We start from the raw sequence: 20410 nt of genomic DNA, 5'->3' as shown, positions 1-20410 counted from the left end.
TACCTTGTTACGACTTCACTCCAGTCACTAACCCTGCCTTCGGCATCCCCCTCCTTGCGATTAAGGTAACGACTTCGGGCATGGCCAGCTCCCATAGTGTGACAGACGGTGTGTATAAGGCCTGGGAACGAATTCATCACCGTAATTATTAATGCTTTAATTTATATATATTTATATATATATATATATATATATATTACACAATTCATTTGAAAATATTTATTATTTATTTGATTATTTGATAAATATCCGTAAAAAAATATTTATAGTCTTTTCTATACGTGGATATTTATAAATATCTTAAAATATTTATACATTATTTTTAAAAAATTAAAATATATTAATTTAAAACTAAATCTGTAATATATAAATTTTGATGAAAAAATTAATTTGACCTTTCCAAAATAAAATTTTAAATAAATTATGTCAAAATATATATTTTAAAAAATTAATATTTTACAAGATAACTTTAAATCTTTTAGATTTAAATAAAAAAAATAAAAATATAATGTATAAAAAATAAAATATAACTGAAGGTATTTTAAGAAAAAGATACTGTAATCTTAATAATGTATAAAAAAATGAAGATATAAAAGAAAAGGTAGAATCATCCTCTCAACCTAACAAACAAAGTAACCAGACCACAAAGACAGTATAGTTAACTGCAGTTAACTGAACCAAAAATTTATTAAGTTCAATTTTAAAAACTAAATCATAAAACAATATATTTAAGTTATAGTAAAAATGGTTCATTTCTTTTTAGTATAATATAGTACAAATTGTAGTACACTTCAACATTTTTTGCTCAACCTTAAAAATGGTCTTCAAAACATTCACAAATACCCAAATAACAATAATATTGTCGCCACCCAAAAGAGAGAAACAAAAAGGGAAAGAGGATAAATTCTAAGGAAGAAGAAGCTGAAAACCTTAATTTAAATAGTTTTACGTTGAACTGTTAGGACTTTGACCTAAATCTCAAGATTTACATAAGATCATATGTTAGTACAACGTAAATGTCAACATTTTACATTATATTAATGGAGATTTGATATAAAACTTAAAATTTACATTGGACTAACATATAGTTTAACGTAAATGATTAGTTTTACATCAAACTCATAACCATCGGTAATAGAAAAAAATTGTCAATAATTTGAGCTTACTGATGGATTATTGACGACTAAAATACATTGGTGAAATGCTCATCAATAGATTTTAGTGATAGGTCACAAAATATGTCATTAATTACGAACGATCACAAATTGATCGATAAATATTTGTTGTTAATTACTAATAGATTATGATCGTCGATAAAATTAGTCAGTAAATGACACAATTTGGTCTTCTTCCTTCTCCTCTTCCTCTTTATCTTCCTCTTTCCTTCTCATTTTTTTTCTTTTCTTCTTATTTCTCACTCATCTTTCCTTAATATATAAGAAATCTCATTAGTTTTGATAGGAAATTTATTACTCATTTTGTTGACAAAAAAATCCATCAATAATATAAATTACAAATTATCGATAAAATTTATTGATGAAATTAATTGTTGAACACGTTACCGATAAAAATATTCATTGTTAATACAATTTATAATTTAGTGATAAATAGATTTTACTGTTAGATTTATTATTAACGAAAATATTTATTGATACTTTAAATTCCAAAATTCATCAATAATTCTGGGTTTACAAACAAATTTATTTTTGTTGGTAAAAATTCATTAATAATTACAAAATATATTTTTGTAGTGGGTGTAAATAAGTTATATATTTACAAAAATAATACTACGTATTTTTTGGTCACTTTTATTTGAGTTTGTTATAAATTACGTGACATTAAAGACAAATTTACTGATTACAAAAATAATATTTACTTAGATTTATTACTAAATTACCATCCATTTTTTATTTATAACGCTTACTCCACGATCATGTTTACTTATGAATGAAAAATAGTCTTCTTTTAATCAACGAAAAATATAATCCCACAAAAAATAAATAAAAAAAAATTAAAACTTAAATAAATCAAAACATAAATCTTTCTTACATGAACTATGTAATATTAGTTTTTATCGCAAATAAAAATACGCAGAAATATGGTTACTATTTTATCAAATCTAAATAAATACTTTTATAAATATTATTTTTGTTAACAGGTTTAAATAACTGTTTGGAAATTTACATTAATCATACATAATTAATTTGCTGTAATGTTAGGAAGAATGTTATGGGATTTTCAGATTTTTGTACATGTAATTAATTCCTATGTATCTAAATTTAGCTTCAAATAGTTTTAATAAATTATGGCGATAACTTTTATATTTAATTTTTCCCATGATCCTAATTATGGTGGTAAGTAGGCCATTTATATATTTAGAAACATTGTGTGTTTAGGTTAATATTTACTAATTAAGTGTGTTAATCTTATAAACTTATAAATTGAAATTAAAATTAAAAGGTAAAATATAGGACTAATGCATATGTATTTTGTTGGGTGAGAATAAATTTCTCAAATCATTGAATCGTCACAACACCAAAGCATTGATCGTGAGAATGAAGATAATAAAATCTTAACAATAATGAGACGTTGTTCATAACAATGTAGGAATGCGATATATATATTTTTTATTAATTTCATTTCAGTTTTACGTATTTATCGAATTAAAATATTCATTAATTTAGCTTTCCAATCATCAATTCAAATACATTTATTTAGTCAACGTTAAGAGTAGGCATACATGTTCCTAAAATTTAAAATGGAATAAAGTTATCATAATTAAAAATCAAGGAATTAAAATTATGTAAAAATATTAAAGACCAAAGTTACAAACTTTCCATTTATAAGGAGTACATAATTATAATAAATATTTCTCTTTCAATTAACTATTATAAGAATTTATTTAACAAATTTTGTTAAATATAACCATTATGTTGAAAGAAAAAGCAGTTTCTCCTAATTATAGAGAAACTTAGTTACACTATCTTCTTATTACATTGCCGATAAAATTCTTTTTCTTATATTTTAGGTTAAACTTATTTGGAGGTTTCTATTTTCGTGTTTTTGTCCCATTTACATCTTCGTTTTTTTATTTTTTGCCAATTAGGTCCCTAAAATTAAAAAATTGAATCAACTGGGTGTTTGCCGTTAAATCAACTTAACGGAGTTCAATTTTTACTTACTTGTGAAGGTGACGTGGACATTTTTTATACGTGGCTTCGAGAAACCCTTTTACGTGGCTTTTTATCAATGAAATGGCATCTCTGCTATGTGTTCATCATCTTTGCTATGTTCGAAGAGAAAATTTGAAGCGTTCAGGATGTCAACCATGGAAGCATCTTTGTTCTGTGTTCATCATCAAGATCATCAAACCCAGAATCGTGCCTCTGCAGCAACAACCAAAAATCACCATCTTCATGATGAACCAAAAGACGTGAAGCTCCTCACATGGTCGTCATCTCCTTCGCACAACCTGCATCAGAAATCGAGACCAGAGAAAAACAAATTCGCACAACAGCCCAAGAATCCCAAATCAAACCCTACGAAGAACCCTAAGCGAAATTTCATCTACCTTAAATTCTCTATTTTGCTAAGTAGTTTATGGAAAGAAGGAAGGAAGTGAAGTTATTGATGTTGCTAATTTGTGCAGGTTCTAAATCGATCCAGAACGTGTAGAACGTGCAGAACGCGCTGGATGCCACCTCTCTCAGCGACAATTAACCCTAATTTTCAATTCTTTCAGAAAAACCCAATTTTTAAAAATGTCTCATTTAGAAATGCCACCTCCAACAGCACCCATCTCCCTACCTCTCACACTACTCTGATTGAATGGACTGACTCCACCATCATTTGCCCCATTCACAGTAGCCATATTTCACCTAGAACAGGAAAAGGAAGAACAATCACCCAATCACAACAAGAAAATTAAACAAAAGAATCAACAACCAGTTTCTCAAAAACCCGAAGGGCTACACTCAATACAACACAATACAAATGAGAGAAAGAACACGTATCAGAAGAACAAAAAGGGGTTTCACTGCTCGTGAAAACTTGGGAAGGAGTTGATGGTGACAATGACAACGCGTCGACTGGTGGAGACTGCAGTGACGACCTGTGTTGCCGGCTGCACCTCTGGTTGAGTACGAAGATCGTCGCGACAAAGGATGTGAGGTGGAGAGGCGAGAACAATTCTCTCTCGCGCACGAAGAGGAGCAAGAAAGGAGACCTTGGCGGCGATGACTCTAGCGATGAGCAGCGTCGTCGGCGACGCCTTGAGCCGAGGGCAAGGGCACCATGACAGCTGGCTCGACGGTGGCAACAACACACGTTCATAAGAGGAGGCCAATGCCTCTCCAGGTTTTCTACCCACGAAATGGGGAAGGTGGGTCAACTCCTTTGGCTCTCCAATTTTAATCCCAAATTTTTAATTCTTTATTTAAGATATTGTCACGTACATAATAAAACCTATTTAAAATGTTTCATGCACGTTACATCACGATTTTTATCCACCCCACTCTTACATGTAAGAAAAAAGTTAACCCCGTTAACTTGTTTTAATGGTAGAGGTCAAATTTTTTTAATTTTTTAATTTTAAAGACCTAATTGACAAAAAATAAAACACAAAAATATAATTAAAACAAAAACATAAAAATATGACCTTAAAATGAGTTTAACCTATATTTTATTAAAATTCACAATATTTTATAAGGCAGACATTAAATAAAATAAATATACGCAGTACTTTAGATATTAATACATTTAATTTAAATGATAAGAAAATTAATAAAAAGTTAAAATTATTGTACATACTACTGTGTTCCATGGAAGCAGGGTTTGGTACGTGCCTTACATGCATACCATCGGTCATTTAATCATTTCTGTCAAATGCTACAGACCATTATATTCTTTTCTTATTTTGCCTATTTAATGTCTATTTAAATGCTAACCTATATTAATTAACACTTATAGAAGTACTATTACAACATATGAATTTTGGATTTGGTTTAATATATCTTCTTTAATTAGTGTACTTCCCAACTCAAATAACTTGACTAGGGATAAATTCTCAATCGATAATTAACAGGAACACCGGTTCATCTTTGAAATGTTTTTTTTTTTTTTTTCATTCCATAAACAACGTTAATTTCTATCTTAAAATACATATTAAGATAATATAATTAAGGTAAATCATTAAATATTGTGTACTTTAAGACTTCAATCTTGTTACAATTTTATTCATAACTAAGGGTCCACATGCCGATATACGTGTTTTTATAGTATTTATTAAATATTTGTTTAAAAGATTTTTGAAAAGTAAAGTTTGCACATTTTATTTATTTATTTATTAATTTATAAAAAAAACAGGTTAAAATATGATTTTAATTATTAATAAATTAGACGCATGATAGTATTTATTTGAGTTTTATTTCATTTGATACTTTAAGTTAAAACATATTTGAAATATTAAATAAATTTAATAAAATTTAATTAAAATAATTTTTAAAAATAAAAGATTAAATTAATCTAAATTAAAAAATAAAAAACTAATTTCAATTTTTATTCTAAATTAAGAAAAAAAATGTAATACAATAAAATACATTAATCACTAATTTTCTTAATGAATTAATTATGGCGAGTGAATTTTTCTCTGGAGCGTGGCACTGTTCTCAACCATCTAGGTTCTTCAGAAACTTTCAGAATGGTGTTATCGTGTCAATTGATACTCTCTTATAATGTGCATGCAATTATCAATATTCACTACTTATTATATTAAATGTCCATGGATAATATTGAACTTTTTAATATGCCACGGCCAATAAATTCTTTAAGGAAAACTATTATATGTTTTCATTAATAACTAATGAAAATAAAAATTTAAAAATAATTAACAATAAGGTTAAATTTAATCATGTAGTATTAAAGATAAGAAATAAAAAAAAAATCTTCAAAAAAAACCTATACTAATCAAAATCCACTATTTAGAGAAATAAAAAACATATAAGTCTTTTTAAAGCAATAATTTTATTATTGAACGTGTGTGTGTGTGTGTATATATATATATATATATATATATATATATATATATATATATATATATGTCTGTATAACATGTTCCCTAGCAACACAACTCACCAAAACCAGTTTTGAAAATGGCCTCTAATCTTGTGCTTTTGTTCTGTTTTGTTGCAGTGATGAACACTGAAGTTGTTCCAAGTAGTGCAAGGAATCTCAAGAGTAATACTAGTGATGAAGATAGAGAACATCATCACACAGTAGAAGCAGATGCAACAAGCAACTACAGAGTGGAAAAGAAAGAAGAAAAATATGATAAAAACCAGCTTTTTCCACCCATGTTTCCTCTTCCTCCTTTTCCATTCCCACCTCCATCGCTTCCGCTTCCATCACCAAACGTTCCGGGGTTACCATGGCCAGGACCTTCACTTCCACTTCCTCCTGTAGCAATCCCTCATGCTCACTTTTCTGCACCTTCTCCGCCTACCTGATTAAGCACGGAAATCTACTTCCTTCCTATGTTTTTAGGCTTTGTTTGAAGTTGTGTGCATGGTGTCTGTGTTTCAGTTTATGTCTCTTATTTTCGGAAGAGCATGTTTCAGTTTTCTGTGTGTTCATGTCTTTTGAATAAAACATGTTTCTGTTTATGTGTGTTGGCTTTATCACAGTTCTTTTAATTTAACACTTTCTTTAGTGTCAGAACGGAAGGGTTTTTCTGAGAAACTGGAGACAGAACTGAAGCATAAGTAAAGAGAGTAATGTTACGTGTTAAATTAACAAAAATAATCATGTGACAAAATATAAAAATTAAATTAATAATTAAATCATCCTACAGTACGTAATATTAATGTTTTTTTTTCAATGTTTACGCATGTCATTTTGATCACTGCAAATAGATAAAGATGACATATTTAATAAGAGAATAACGACATAAAAGATAATGGTAAAGTAATTATAATAAGTTTTTTTGCTACCATTACAGTTATAATGTAATAGTTTCTTTAATCTACTCTTTCCAATGAGTTTGATTAGCTGAATTTGGATTTCATGGCTTTGCAACATTTTCTTCATGTGGAATTGGTTGAAGCAAGGCAGAAGAAGAAGATCTTGAGGGTGAAAAACGAGAGCAAGGCATAATTGGTGGTAAAGGCACAAGTGGAAGAGGTGGTAGAGGAGGCAATTTGGGGAGAGGTGGCAACATTGGAAGTGAGAATGCAGGAGGGTTGAGAAGCCCACCAACTGGTTGTTGAAATGACGGTATTGTTGGTAACAAAGGGTTGGGAACATTTTCAATTTTAGACTCTGAGAATAGCGGTGGAAACGAAGGTAGATCTGTTGGAAGAAGGTTGTTTTTATGCAGTAACAAGCAGCGACTTGCAAATGAAATCTGAATGTTGGTGTAGAGTAGCACAAGACCAAAGGTGATTAGCCGAAGGTTGGTGAAACTGAAAGCCATCATGTGATGTTTGAGTTCATGTACGTTTCAATGAAACTGGGATTTATAGGAGCCCAAGAGTAGTACATGTAGATGGTTTTTTTCTCCACAGAGAAATGTTCAGGGTAAAATGGGTTTTTTCTTCTTCAGATTCATCTTTCATGGTATTTCTACTTCCTACCTACATTTTAGGATTGTGCTACTCATGAGTTTGACTTAATATATATGGATAATGATATTTAAAAAATATTTTTTTACAACATTTGAACATTGATTACGTGAACATTGATTATGTGTCAATATATGATTGGTCAAAAATTACTTCACAATGAATAATAATCATAAACATTATTGTTGTGCAGTAATTTTTGACCAATCACATATTGATACATGTAATCAATGTTGAAATATTACAAGTCTAAATATTATTATCCATATATATATATATATACACATGTACGTACTTAATATGTATATATACATGTACGTACTTAATATAATGTGTAATTTTTTTCCTAAGGACGGAAGTTACATATTAGGTGCATTTTAAAAGTGTTATAGTTGTATATTATAATTCTTTCAATAAAACGATTTTTTGTAAATAACAAAAGTGTTATAAAAACATCAAAACAAAGTACTATATTTTTATTTATTTTAAACATGTAAAAGTATAAATTGGTCTCAAACTTTATTATTTAATGCCAAATTAGTTATAAAATATAATTAAATGTTAAATTAGTGATAACTTTTTAACAAAATAGTCTTAAGAAAAAACTTAACATGAGAGTGTATGTGTAATTTTTTTTAACATTATATTTTGTCTTTTTAAGCTTAGTTTGTTTTCTAAAGATAAATTTAGAAAAATGAATTTGAGAGGAGAAAAGGTAAAAGTCATATTGTTTGGATGGATAAGTTTTTTTTCTTAATCTAAACTATCTCACTTTTACTTTTTTTTTTTCTTTTTCAAATTCAATTATTGAATTTGAAAAAGTAAGTAAACAATTAAAGATGATTGATTGTTTACTTACTTTTTCAAATTCAATTATTGAATTTGAAAAAGTAAGTAAACAATTAAAGATGATTGATTGTTTACTTACTTTTTCAAATTCAATTATTTTCATTTTTCAAATTCATACATAAGCTAAATTCAAGTATATTTACAGTGAAATATAATTTGCTTACTTATTAATTAAATAATCATTTAAAACAATAAATAACAAATCATCAATTAAATGTACAAACTAGTGGTATTTTAGACTTTAAAAAATCATTGTTAAATTCTTGGAAATCACTTTGTCATCAAATTGTAATGTTTGACATTTATATTTTAGTACGATGGATTTGAGGATGAATTGTAAAGTTTAGAAATCAATCATTCTTCTTACACAACTAGGACTAAATCATATTATTTTGGTTCTTTTATATTCTCATTAATTTACACATTTAAAGAATGAAATAGTAATAATTAAATATTTTAATTTGTTAAATTGTTTTAACAAAATTTGTTAATTTTTTCTTTTTCTGCATGAAATTTGTTAAACTGTTATAGGACCGAAGAGCTTAATATTTTATTTTTGTTTATTTAATTACGTGCCACGTGGTAGGTTGTGGGTGGACCCAAAGAAGCGTGTTAGATGGGTGAGTTCGCTCGCACACTTGAATCGGAGGGACTGCAGAAGACGCACACAAGCACGCAATCGACCAACCATGGCGGCTTCTGATCCCAACAAGTTGCTCGCCAAAGCTGATAAGCTGTCCGTTCATCTTCTCTTCCCATTCTCTTTTCCTTCTTTTCTCTTCAAATCAATTTCGCAATCTCATTATCAAATGCCATTGTCGATTTCGCTGTAGATAGGTTTAATATTGAATCGTCTGGGATTTCGCTGCACCAATCATATATAGGCGGTGTTTTTTTCTTTTATTTTTCACTTCGATGAAACAAGTTGTTTTAATAGCAGCACATAATTTCTGTTTCTTAGCTTGATTTGTCCTAATGATGCTGAAATCATACTGGTAATGACATTAGTATTGATCGAGTGTCTTTGTGCTTGTGGATTTCATTAATTTGATTCTGTTTTTAAGTTGTGTGAGTGAATAAGGTCTCACCCCACTGTACTTACTTATTCTCAATATGATTTATTTGTGATTAAGCCAGTTGATTCTAGGGCATTGTAATGGTTTTTTTTTTTCATGTATGCTACCTTATATTTATTTTTCAATGCAGAACAACACTCAGTCTCACGAGGTGGAGTGCGGATTGGAAAAGTGCTACTGCTCTATATGAGCAGGCAGGTAAAGTATTCAAGCTTCCTTAATATTTGATTCTTGGTGCTAAAGGAAATTTTGGAGAGAAGATTGGTTGATGGGAATCTGATAAACTCTTTCTGTTTCAGCTAATGGGTTTCGAGTTGCCAGGAACCATGAGAAAGCCAAAATAGCATATGAGAAAGCTTCAAAAGGACAAGAGATGCTTTCATCGTATCCTTATATCATATGATTTATGGTTTCCTTCTTCGTTTCGTTCCATAAAGGAGAAAAAAAATATTACGATACTAGATAGTGTTATTAGATTCACTCTGTTAATCTGTCTCTATATCTTTCCTTGACAAGTAAACCAGACCTTGGGATGCGGCTAAGCACATGGAATCTGCCGCAGCTTTGGCAAAGGATCTAAGTAATTGGCAGGAAGTTGGGGACTTCTATCGAAAGGCATCTGAATTGTACATGGAGTGTGGGAGACCACAACCTGCATCAGATGCCCTTGCAAAGGCAGCCCGGTAAATAGATTGTTTCCTTTACCCTGTTGCTTTGCAACAAAATTCAATGTTTTATTTTAATTGTTATTGTTAACTAACTAGCCAACAACTTCTTATGAAATTATAATGTGGAAGCCCTAATAGAGTGGTACGCACTAACTTACATCTATCCCTTGTGAAGATATAGGAAGCTACAACATTGTTGTAGTGTGTTGTAAACAGCGGATTATGAAGATAAAAATATCCTCAACATCTACATAGTGATTAAGAGAAAATATCTTTAAAATCTTCCTATTCATTTCAACATTTTTATTTCTTTATTTTAAAGAGTTTGATCGTCATGAATAGAGGAGATGAAAATGTAATCAGTGTGATTGTTATCAGTAAAGTAGTTCTTTATTTTCTTACATAGTTATATAACTGGGAGCAAATATCACTTTTTAAGATGGTTTTTTGAGACTGAATTAGACATAAAGTCCAGTTTTAAATATGATATTACAGCCTGTTCTAACAACGTTTGTTGTGCCTATTGTTACACCATTGACAAATATGTAGTCCTATGCTTGAGATGTTTAGTTTTTTGTGTGAGAGGATGTGTTGGAGGTTCCACATTCACTAGAAATATGAGCAAATTATATTATATAAGCGGGTACAAATTTTATCTCACTAGTTTTGTGATGTTGAGTTATGTTTAAAGTTTACTTTTTAAGACAGTGTATATTTTAGAGTCCTTTGGTACATTTGTTTAGTAGTTTATATAGAAGGCTAAAAATGTTTAATTCATAAAGCCTTAGTCACTTTTGAAAATCTGCTTCTATCCCATTTGGATTGCTTTGGGATGAATTTTTATGTGGCCTCTCTTTGGTGAGCTGCTGTGGCTGTTTCTAAAGGGCTTCCATTTCAGATATGATATTGATTCTACTTTCATGATTTTTTCAAGTTCTCAACATGTTTCCTTCTGTTTTAATCAATAGCTATGTTCCTTCCCCTTTTCTCTTTAATACCTTATCTTTCTACTAAGGAAGAGTTGACATCAATATTTTTTTTCAGTGAATGGCTACTAAAAGAAAAACCTTAGTTGGAGGCAATAGAAATGATTAGAAGTCATGCGTACCAGTCTGCTAAATTTAACACATGATGGCTTTCATATCATATTTATCTCATTATGTACTGCAGTTCAGCAGAATGCAGATGGTGTATGTAAAAAAACACTGATTAATGCATATTACATCTGTATACAAAATACTGTATGACTGTCTATATATATTATTTCACCACTATCAATACATTTCATAATACCTTCCCCATTCTCTGTAGTGCTTTGGAAGATAGCATGCCTGAAGAAGCAATTCAGCTATATACAGATGCTTGTACAGCTCTTGAAGACGATGGAAGAGAACAAATGGCCTTTGACCTATATCGTGCTGCTGCTAATGTTTATATAAAACTTCAAAAGTAAGTTTTATTACAACTTAAAAGTTGAGGCATTACATTTTGATAGTACTTAGAGTATGAAGGGAACTTATCTTCCACTGTTTTTCCTTTGATTTGTTTTACTTTTGTATGTTGGCATTGCTGACACAACATAAGTTGAATATTATAGTTGACTCTTTAAAAGCACAATGTAACGAGTTTGCTATTGCATTAAATGAGGATCCCTACTCTACAAGATCCTTAAGTACAAGGCTCTGTGCATCTGCTTTATCTACCGTGTCCATACATGTCATTATCTTGCTGAAATGTCCATATTTTCATTCTTTTAATTTCATGCCTATTAATGTTCAACTTGTTGCATGTGATGTATTATAAATGTGACTGAGCTGTTGTAATCAAATTGAAATAGAACGATAAATTAATTAAATAATTTTTAAGGCCCAAAAGTTAGGGTCTGGAAATCAGGTGAATGGGAGTTTCTAAGTATGTAAGGCTTCCAATCACTGCCTAGCAATGATATGATGATAAAGGACCATATTGGGGACAATTTGGCAGTTTGGGTGCTGTGAATTGCAATGCCGAGTTTATAATTGGAGGCTTAAGGGCTTCATTGTATATTCAGGAAGGAAGCAACACAAATTTTAGACTAACGAATGATAAATTCGTAGCCAAGAAAAGCACTTTGTTCTTGATAACAGTTGACTGCTGAGATGATGTTAAACTAAATAGAAGGGAAAAACTTACTTAGGAATTCTACGGTGGTTGGTTTTGGTGATACCTCAAAATGTATTGCAGAGTGCAAATGAAACAAAATGTTTGACTTCTCAAATTCTTCATTCTAAAAATCACTGATTAAAAGAAGACTTATTTTGACTGAATTCTAGATCAGTCGAGAATGAAGACATTTTAATGAAGACATTTTATTAGAGAAAAAAAACTTGTGAGACGTGAAGATTTTTCACAGGATAGACTCTGGTTTCAACTAAGGTGAGGGCCACCTCTACTTTTTGAATTCACACCCAACTGAAACAAGTAATCAATATCTAATCTAAGACATTTGCTAAAATAACATGAAAAACAGGAAATCAAGAAGACTAGAAGTTTATTTAACCACACCAAGCACATCTGATACCAACAAGGTACTATTGGGATGTACAAATAGTTTATGAAAGAGTTGAATGGTTATCTTGCATTAAAAGGAGGGCACAACACGTTTTTCTTCCTACCTTAAGCTTATTGTTTTCTTTATGCACTTGCATCTTGTTTTTCTCTTTTCTATAATTGTTTCTTTGTTCAACACTTTGTTTGGCACTTTGAGTTTTCTGGAGTTTAAGATGAGCTCTAGATTCTTGGACCAGCTCTTGTTAATTACCTTTTCTAGTTTTGGTAGAAGTAAAGAAGCAATTTTTTGGGGAAATATGAAATTTATGCTAATGTTTGGGGCAGTTGGCTATGTGTGTGCACATCTTTTATCGAGATTTCTTTGAATGAATAATTTCTCTAGGAGAAGATTAGTCATTTGGTTTCGAGTTGATGTAAAGTTCGTGATCGTCTAAGAGGGTCGTCCCTTATAGATAGGGATTGGGAAACTCTATTTGTTGATTTTCCCCTTTTTTCATCCCTGGAGGGATTCTTATAGAAACCTTCTCTTTTTTTTCTTTTTGTATAAAAAGAAATATGTCAACCAGTTAGGCAAAACCCACTACTTTTGGAAGCTAAATTGATGCTTTTTGCATAATGTTAATACAGGGATTGTTTTCACTAGTGCAAATTCTGAACATTTCAATTCTTCTATGTTGACTTGCATATTTTGTTGGGCTTGTTTTCTTAATGCACAGATATACAGATGCAGCATCTTTCATGTTGAGATTGGGCTTGGCAGCTGACAAGTGTAATGCTACCAATAGCCAGAGCAAGGTTTGGAATATTTTTATTCTGTATTCTGTATCATAAATCATATCTTATAATCAGAGATTTCAAAAAGAAAATAATTGGTAATAGAGAGGCCTTCTGAACATATATGCTGGAACATTGTAATTATGACAATAAGAAGTCCTTGAGAGAAAAAGAAGACAACCGAAATAAAGTTTAAGAGGGTGTTTAGGTGGTATTTTTCCTCCTTAAAATAAGTTAGGCAGCCTTAAAAGTTTGTCAAACAATTTTTAGAGAACTTAAAAGTAGATTTAACGTCTAAAAAATTGGGTCAAATGAACCTTAAAGGGAAACAAAAAGAAGGCTGAAAACAAGCTAAGTAAAATAATATTTTAAATTTTTTACACCAAGTTGGTTTTGGACTAATAGCTGATTTTTAGATTGCATGCATTGTGTTTCTTTTTAGGTTCACCTCTCCCAGTTAATCCTTTCACTAATAAAATCTGAGGCTAAATTTCATGTTCCTTAGTCTGGACACAGTTATACTCTACCATGAAATGTGCTTAGCATTGTTATAATATATTAGATTCTCCAGAACTGCACTGCATGATGTATTATAAATATCTAGAATCAGAGCAGCGGGCACTGTTATTCATCATTTTGCCTGTATTAAGAACATACAAATTAGCACTTGGAAACTTTGATGCAAGTTGAAGGCAATGGATAAGCATCCTTTGTTTGAATATTGTTGACTAAAAATTATTTCTTTGAAACTCTTCCTCTTGTGCTTGGTTTGGTTCCACATGTTTATGTGGCCAGGTCCAAGGCTAGAAATAAGAGAGTTGGGTCAGACAGTAGAAGGAAGAATTTCTAATGTATTAATTTGTGATAATCTTCTCATGTTCCTTGTCATATTGCAGGCATATCTCAGTGCAATTGTTATCTACCTTTATGCTGATGACTTTAAGCAAGCTGAGAAGTGCTATAATGACTGTTCTCAGTAAGTTTCTGACTCCTTGTAATTGTGCTAAGTAGCTGCAAACTCAAACAGTGTGATATGGATCACTATAGCTTTGAATTTGTCATCATTGTTTTTGTTGGTGTCCCTGCTATTTTTTTTATTTCCAACTAAGTTTTTTCTAGTTCCTAGCATAAATTACACGGTAAAGTTTTTGCTTTTAAAAAATGGAGACTTTTTTGTTATTATCCTCAGCTATATTGAAATTGATTAAATTGCTGAATAAAGGGGCATAATAAATTTTTGTGGTGTCTCTAGGGTTGATGCCTTTCTCAGAAGTGACCAGAATCGTTGTGCTAGCAAGCTACTTGCTGCCTACACAGATGGAGATGTTGAAGAAATCAAACGTATTGCTCAGTCGAGTGGTATTTCACATCTTGACCATGTGGTAAGTGATTTAGTACATGAGTTCTTATGGAACAAGAGTTAAGTGAAAGTAAAACATAATGAATACAATCTAGCCGTAGAAACTTGAGGGCTTGTTGTCTTGATGTTAGGTTTTCCTTGTGTTGAATCCATAAATTAAATAAATCCCAGATCTAATCCAATTTTTTTATTTTCCGGTTGGTTTCAAGAGTTACCTGCTATAGTGACTTGATGATCTTGTTGCCCTGTACATTACTTTGCTTAAAATCTCTTAACCCTTGAATGTATAATTCATGGTAACAGTATGTCATTAGACTTGTTTGATTGCATAACCAAATTACCATATCCAAAGTAAATTGTAAAAGGGGGAAAGACAACTAGTTTTATATCAACCAGGTTACCAGAGCCAAAGTAAACGTATGGGGGATACAGCTCCTGTTGTCTATTCTGAAATCTCCTGGCATGGCTTCATAATTTTTTTTGTAAACTCTACTCGCAATTATGAGGAATACGGCCGTCCTATGTTCCAAGGTGCCTCGGTTCTTGACATACAACTTGAGTCTCCTCAGTTTATTTATTGTACGTCGTGAACATTGTTTCTTTCTTCAATCTATCTGTATCCTCCTATTGCCCATGGAGCACAATGCATCTGTAAACTACTTTGACGATGACTCAGTTCAACATTGCTTCTCGTACTGGTTCACACAATCTGTCAGTTCAGTGGCCATCTTCACAACAATGAAACATTACTTTTCATGAAGCTTCTCATGGTTTCAGCTGTTGTTGTTTCTTTCTATGCTTTCACCAGTCCTCTGTTTTTAACCCGCCCCTTGTTTGACATCTTATTTTTGCCATTATCAACTGCTTGCAAATTTTATGCGACATACACAATCTTCAACCAGTAGCTACTGATGCTATTACTTTTATTGATGGAGTTTATATATGTGGACTTAGCTTTTCATGACACTTTGGAGTGCATTGTCTGCAGATCATTAGGCTTGCGAGGAAACTTCCAACCGGTGATGTGAATGCATTAAAGGCTAAGAATGCTNCTGAAGAAGATGACCTTGATGAAGACGACCTGACTTAAACTCTGGTTGTGTTCTTATATGTGTTTATTTTATAGGAGTGTTGATGAACCCATTTCAATTTGAGGAGTAAATTGAATTGATCAGTATATATTGGTTTTTGTATAAAAATGTTTTGTATAATTGCGTGTAATGCAGTGCAGGTAATAAGAGGAGAGCTAATTTTTTTTTTCACAAGTTTTTTTTTTTATACGAATACTTCAAATTAGACATCTGACCACTCAATGTCACTTTAATAGATTTAATCTGATGGAAAGATTAAATCATATAATTACAATACTAAGATGAATTTATAAATTGAAACTTTAAATCTCATATTTTATTAGAGAAAGTAATTGATGAGAATTCAACAAATTCCCATTATAGTTTTTAAGTAATTAGTTTGTTTAAATAATGATTTAATTATTTGTAAAATAGGTTCATCAAATTATATTTTGGGTTATTCAATTAATAAGTTTTAGTTTGTTTTAATACAAGTTTTAATAAGAGTTGAATAGGTAACTATAACTAAATATTTTTATGTGATTTTTGGTTATTACAATGTCTGTTACATTTTTAACAAATTGTTAAGATTGATAGAAAAAATAAAAGTATCTGAGAAGTTGCATTTAAGTTAAGGGAAAAATTGCATTTAAGTTAAGCTAAAAGTATTAACTATTTGTGGGGAAAAATTGAACGAAATATATACACAAATTGAGTGCTCCATTTCTGTTAAGGGAACTAAACAGAGATTTGTTGATATATATGATTAAATGGTTATTGAAAAACCCTTCTTCTTTCTTCTTTTCCAAGAAACACCGTCTTCCTCACAATCATGCAAAACCTCATCTTCTTCATCCTCATTCTAATAATGGTGGACTCCACGTCTTCAACACCCTCCCCACCAACGCAACAAATCAACAACATTCTCGATGCGCTAATAGGTGCCACCGACTTCAGCGCCTGGGTTTCCATCCTCTCCTCCGCCAACGGCACCCTCCTTCCGCTCAGTGCCACCCTCTTCATCCCACGCGACGCCGCCCTCGACCGTCCTCCGCCGGATCCCCTCCTACTCCCCTATCACGTCGTCCCCCAGCGCCTACCCTTCTCCGACCTCCTCCTCCTCCCCCGCCGGGCCCGCCTCCCTACCCTCCTCACCGCCAAAACCATCTCCGTCACCGACAACTCTCCCGCCAACTTCTCTCTCGACCACATCCCCCTTACCCACCCCGACCTCTTCTCCACCCCTTCCCTCGCCGTCCACGGCGTCCAGTCCTTCCTCGACTACTCTCTCTTCGGCGACGGCCTCCCGCCCTCGCCCCCTCCCCCCGCCGGCCACTCCATCGACTCCTTCTTGAACTCAGGTGCGTCCTCCACCGGTTCCCGACTCAACGGCGTCGTTTTGCTCCCCCTCTTCTCCTTCGTTCTTCCACTGCTACTATGCCAAGGTTTTTCAATCTCTCGATTTCAAGAAATTTCAAGAAATTGAGTGAGCTTTCAAAAACGATGATAGCATCTTACACCAAACGGTTAGTTTCTTCGATTTCTACTTCTCTGATGAACAACATTTCTTACTAATTTCAAGAAACTTTCTTACGTTTTTTCAGATTTCCATTACAAATTACGTCTTCGTTTCTTTAGTTCTGCATGCACTACTTTTTTTTTTTTGGTGGGTCCTACTTCCTTCGTTATCTCCTATTTTTGGCATTCAAATTTGAAACTAAGGATTGTTAAGTAATTTGCTTTTTCAATTTTTTCAGTTTAATACCAATTTTACAGTAAATTATTTCAATTTATCTATATAATACCGCTATTAGTTTTTTTAGCATAAAAATAAATTTATCGATAGAAGATTGATGACGAAGCTTTGGTTGATCTGTAAATGAGATATTTACTTTTTTTATTAAGAAAAAATGATAGTTTTAAATTTTCGAATTTCGCATAAATACGCTTTTTTCATTAGTAGATAAACGTCTTACACTCAAATAATTAAAATAATTACTGAGGTACGCGGATAAATTATTTTTTTTTACAAAAAACAAAAAATATAGTTTAAGTTATAATAAATGAGATAAATTACAGAATTTATTTTTTTAACAGCACAAACATAAGTTTTTAAATATATTTTCTTAAATAAACAAGTCAACTTCTAAGAACGATTTTTTTTTTCTTTTTTTTTTCAGAATTCAAGTCTAACATAAAAAATTCGACTTGATTCAATTATAGAATAGAGAGGGTGCTCACTTTATTAATTTATATCTTTTACAAGCTACTTTCAATTCATATTTTAAAATAAATACTTTTTTCTTTTTTTAATTTTAAGATATTTTCTCTATTGTATTTACTAACTTGTAAATATTTAACTTATTTAAATTTAATACACTTGACAAATAAAGGCAATGAACTCTGATTTTTATATTTCGTTTTTTTTTTTCTTAATTTTTGCTTTTGATAATATGTACAACATTTTGTATAATTAATCAATCCCATATCGCTGTTGATTTATAAGGAATTAATGGTAACATCTTAAATAGCTATTTATTTTCATCCATAACATTTAAATTGATCTTTAAAGCTATATTTTCTAACAATTTCACACACTATATAAATTTGTTCTAAATTTACTAAGAAAGAAAGTCCAAAGATAAGATGATTTTAGACCATCCAAATCAAAATATAAACAAAATAAAATTTTACTTAAAACCACACAATATCCAATATATAATTATTCAAAAACTTATATTTAAAATTCTCAGTGAGTTCTTTAAAGAATGTTGTGTAATGTGTTTGTAGAAAATCCAATCGCTAATATTTATTTAGTATTTAATACATGTTTAATAAAATTAATCCAATGTTTCCATAATTCGTGTTTAATCGGACATAACCTCAATTATAATCCTAATCTCGATTGCATATTATTCCGCCAATTCCATTTATTCAAATTTAATGTTTCAAAATTTATATTCATTTAATCTTTTAATTTCTTCTGTTTCAGTCGGAAGCAAATTTATATTCAGATATGGGTAATATAGTAAGAAATTGAATTTATATGATATTATTGTAGTTTTGTTTACTATAATGATGTAATTATTTACATATTTTACATAAATGGATATATTTTATTAAATTACGATGAACAAATAAAAAAATCGTCTATAAAAGATTATTCTATTTTTTTTTGTCTTTCTCTAATTGTTTTAATAAAATAAAGAAAAAAAAGTAGAACAATCCTAAAATTAAACAAGATATGTTCATTTGGAAATTATTCTTGGACTCACGATTTGTCCATCTTTATAAATAATCAAAATAGATGATCATGCGAAATACTCAATAAACATGAGGAGTTAGTTTCTTGGTCAAGTGAATAACACTCAATATAAAGTTATTATTGTTAATTTTAGGGTTAAATATGTTTTTAGTCTATGAACTATCAAATCATTTTGATTTTAGTCCCTATTTCAAAGTAAGATACATTTTAGTCATCCATCTTAAGGAAACTTTGATTTCAGTCCCTGAAACCTAACACCGTTAAAAAACCTGGTGAGTTGGCTAACGTTTAGCCACGTGGGTTGACATGTAATCTTTGTAATGTTTGCAACGTGTTTTTACATTTTAAATGCAAAGTTAATCTCAATATTGGTAAAGTTTACTTTTTTAGGTACATTGCAAAGTGTGGTCTGAAGGCTTTGAGCGAAGAGGAGATCATCATTTCAAGTCGAAAGAAGGTTGAAGGTTGGATAAAATCTTGTTGGGCATTCGTGTAGTTGGGCACGTAAGTTCATTTTCTTCTTTGTTTTCGTGTGAATAGATGGATGGATTCGGGATATAGGGTTTTGTTGGGAGTAGTCGAACTTCATTTTCTTTCTTAATCACTGTTGAAGGGAGATGAAAGCTGATAGAGGAGGTTGCACATCAAAGAACATAGGTTCTAGAATGTCCCAAACATGTGGCTTCTCCTCTCACTTAACTTCAAAAATATGTGGTTGTGGAGAAAGATTGTTGTTGTTGAAGGCAACTACATTGAAGAGCAAAGGGAGACTATTTTATAGATGTAGAAATTGGACAGTAAGTGAGAATAAATGCTTTATTTATTGTGTTGAAAATTGTATTCGTGATTCGTATTTTTTTTTATTTTTGCAGAGTAATTCAAGCTATAACTTCTTTGAATGGGTTGATGAAGGAGCTTTTGAAATTGAAAGAAGCTTACAAAGGAAGAGTGAAGAAGTTGAAGTCTATATTGAAAATGTTGTGTTGGATCTAAGGAAGAAGAAGGAGAAGTTGAAGAAGAAATTAGAGCAAGAGAGAAAAAATTTCAAAATGATTTGGTGTTTTTTGTATTGTCATGGGCATTAACAACGATGTTTTCTATTATGTTTGTGTTGAAGATAAATTGTAATTAGATAGGTAATGTTGTGTTGTGNATNTANNTNNANNTNTNNANNTANATANA

The 20410-nt window shown here is 31.0% G+C and overlaps 2 protein-coding genes across 5 annotated transcripts; both read left to right on the top strand.

Annotated features, from left to right (window-relative positions):
* Positions 1 to 7525: 7525 nt before the first annotated feature.
* On the top strand, positions 7526 to 16158 carry LOC106762600 (gamma-soluble NSF attachment protein). The gene is made up of 10 exons (XM_014646600.2): positions 7526 to 7572; positions 9052 to 9201; positions 9672 to 9739; positions 9841 to 9925; positions 10066 to 10224; positions 11521 to 11658; positions 13476 to 13554; positions 14430 to 14509; positions 14786 to 14915; positions 15882 to 16158. The coding sequence occupies exons 1-10, from the start codon at positions 7541 to 7543 to the stop codon at positions 15981 to 15983; spliced, it is 1023 nt and encodes a 340-aa protein (XP_014502086.2). The 5' UTR covers positions 7526 to 7540; the 3' UTR covers positions 15984 to 16158.
* A 348-nt stretch (positions 16159 to 16506) lies between these two features.
* On the top strand, positions 16507 to 20376 carry LOC106761764 (FAS1 domain-containing protein SELMODRAFT_448915-like). Of its 4 annotated transcripts, XR_002667714.1 has the most exons (4): positions 17455 to 17489; positions 19619 to 19732; positions 19842 to 20025; positions 20101 to 20376. XR_002667714.1 is itself a non-coding variant. In XM_014645334.2 (2 exons), the coding sequence occupies exon 1, from the start codon at positions 16796 to 16798 to the stop codon at positions 17447 to 17449; it is 654 nt and encodes a 217-aa protein (XP_014500820.1). In that variant the 5' UTR covers positions 16507 to 16795; the 3' UTR covers positions 17450 to 17489; positions 17568 to 17771. The 4 variants fall into 4 exon arrangements, 1 of the variants encoding a protein (XP_014500820.1); XR_002667715.1 differs by lacking the exon at positions 19842 to 20025; XM_014645334.2 differs by lacking the exons at positions 19619 to 19732; positions 19842 to 20025; positions 20101 to 20376 and adding an exon at positions 17568 to 17771 and having other exon boundaries at positions 16507 to 17489.
* Positions 20377 to 20410: the final 34 nt, after the last annotated feature.

Source organism: Vigna radiata, chromosome 5 (genome assembly GCF_000741045.1).
Source record: "Vigna radiata var. radiata cultivar VC1973A chromosome 5, Vradiata_ver6, whole genome shotgun sequence".
Taxonomy (NCBI): Eukaryota; Viridiplantae; Streptophyta; class Magnoliopsida; order Fabales; family Fabaceae; genus Vigna; species Vigna radiata.
The sequence above is the reverse complement of the archived record's forward strand: the minus strand, read 5'-3'. Positions and strand labels throughout refer to the sequence as shown.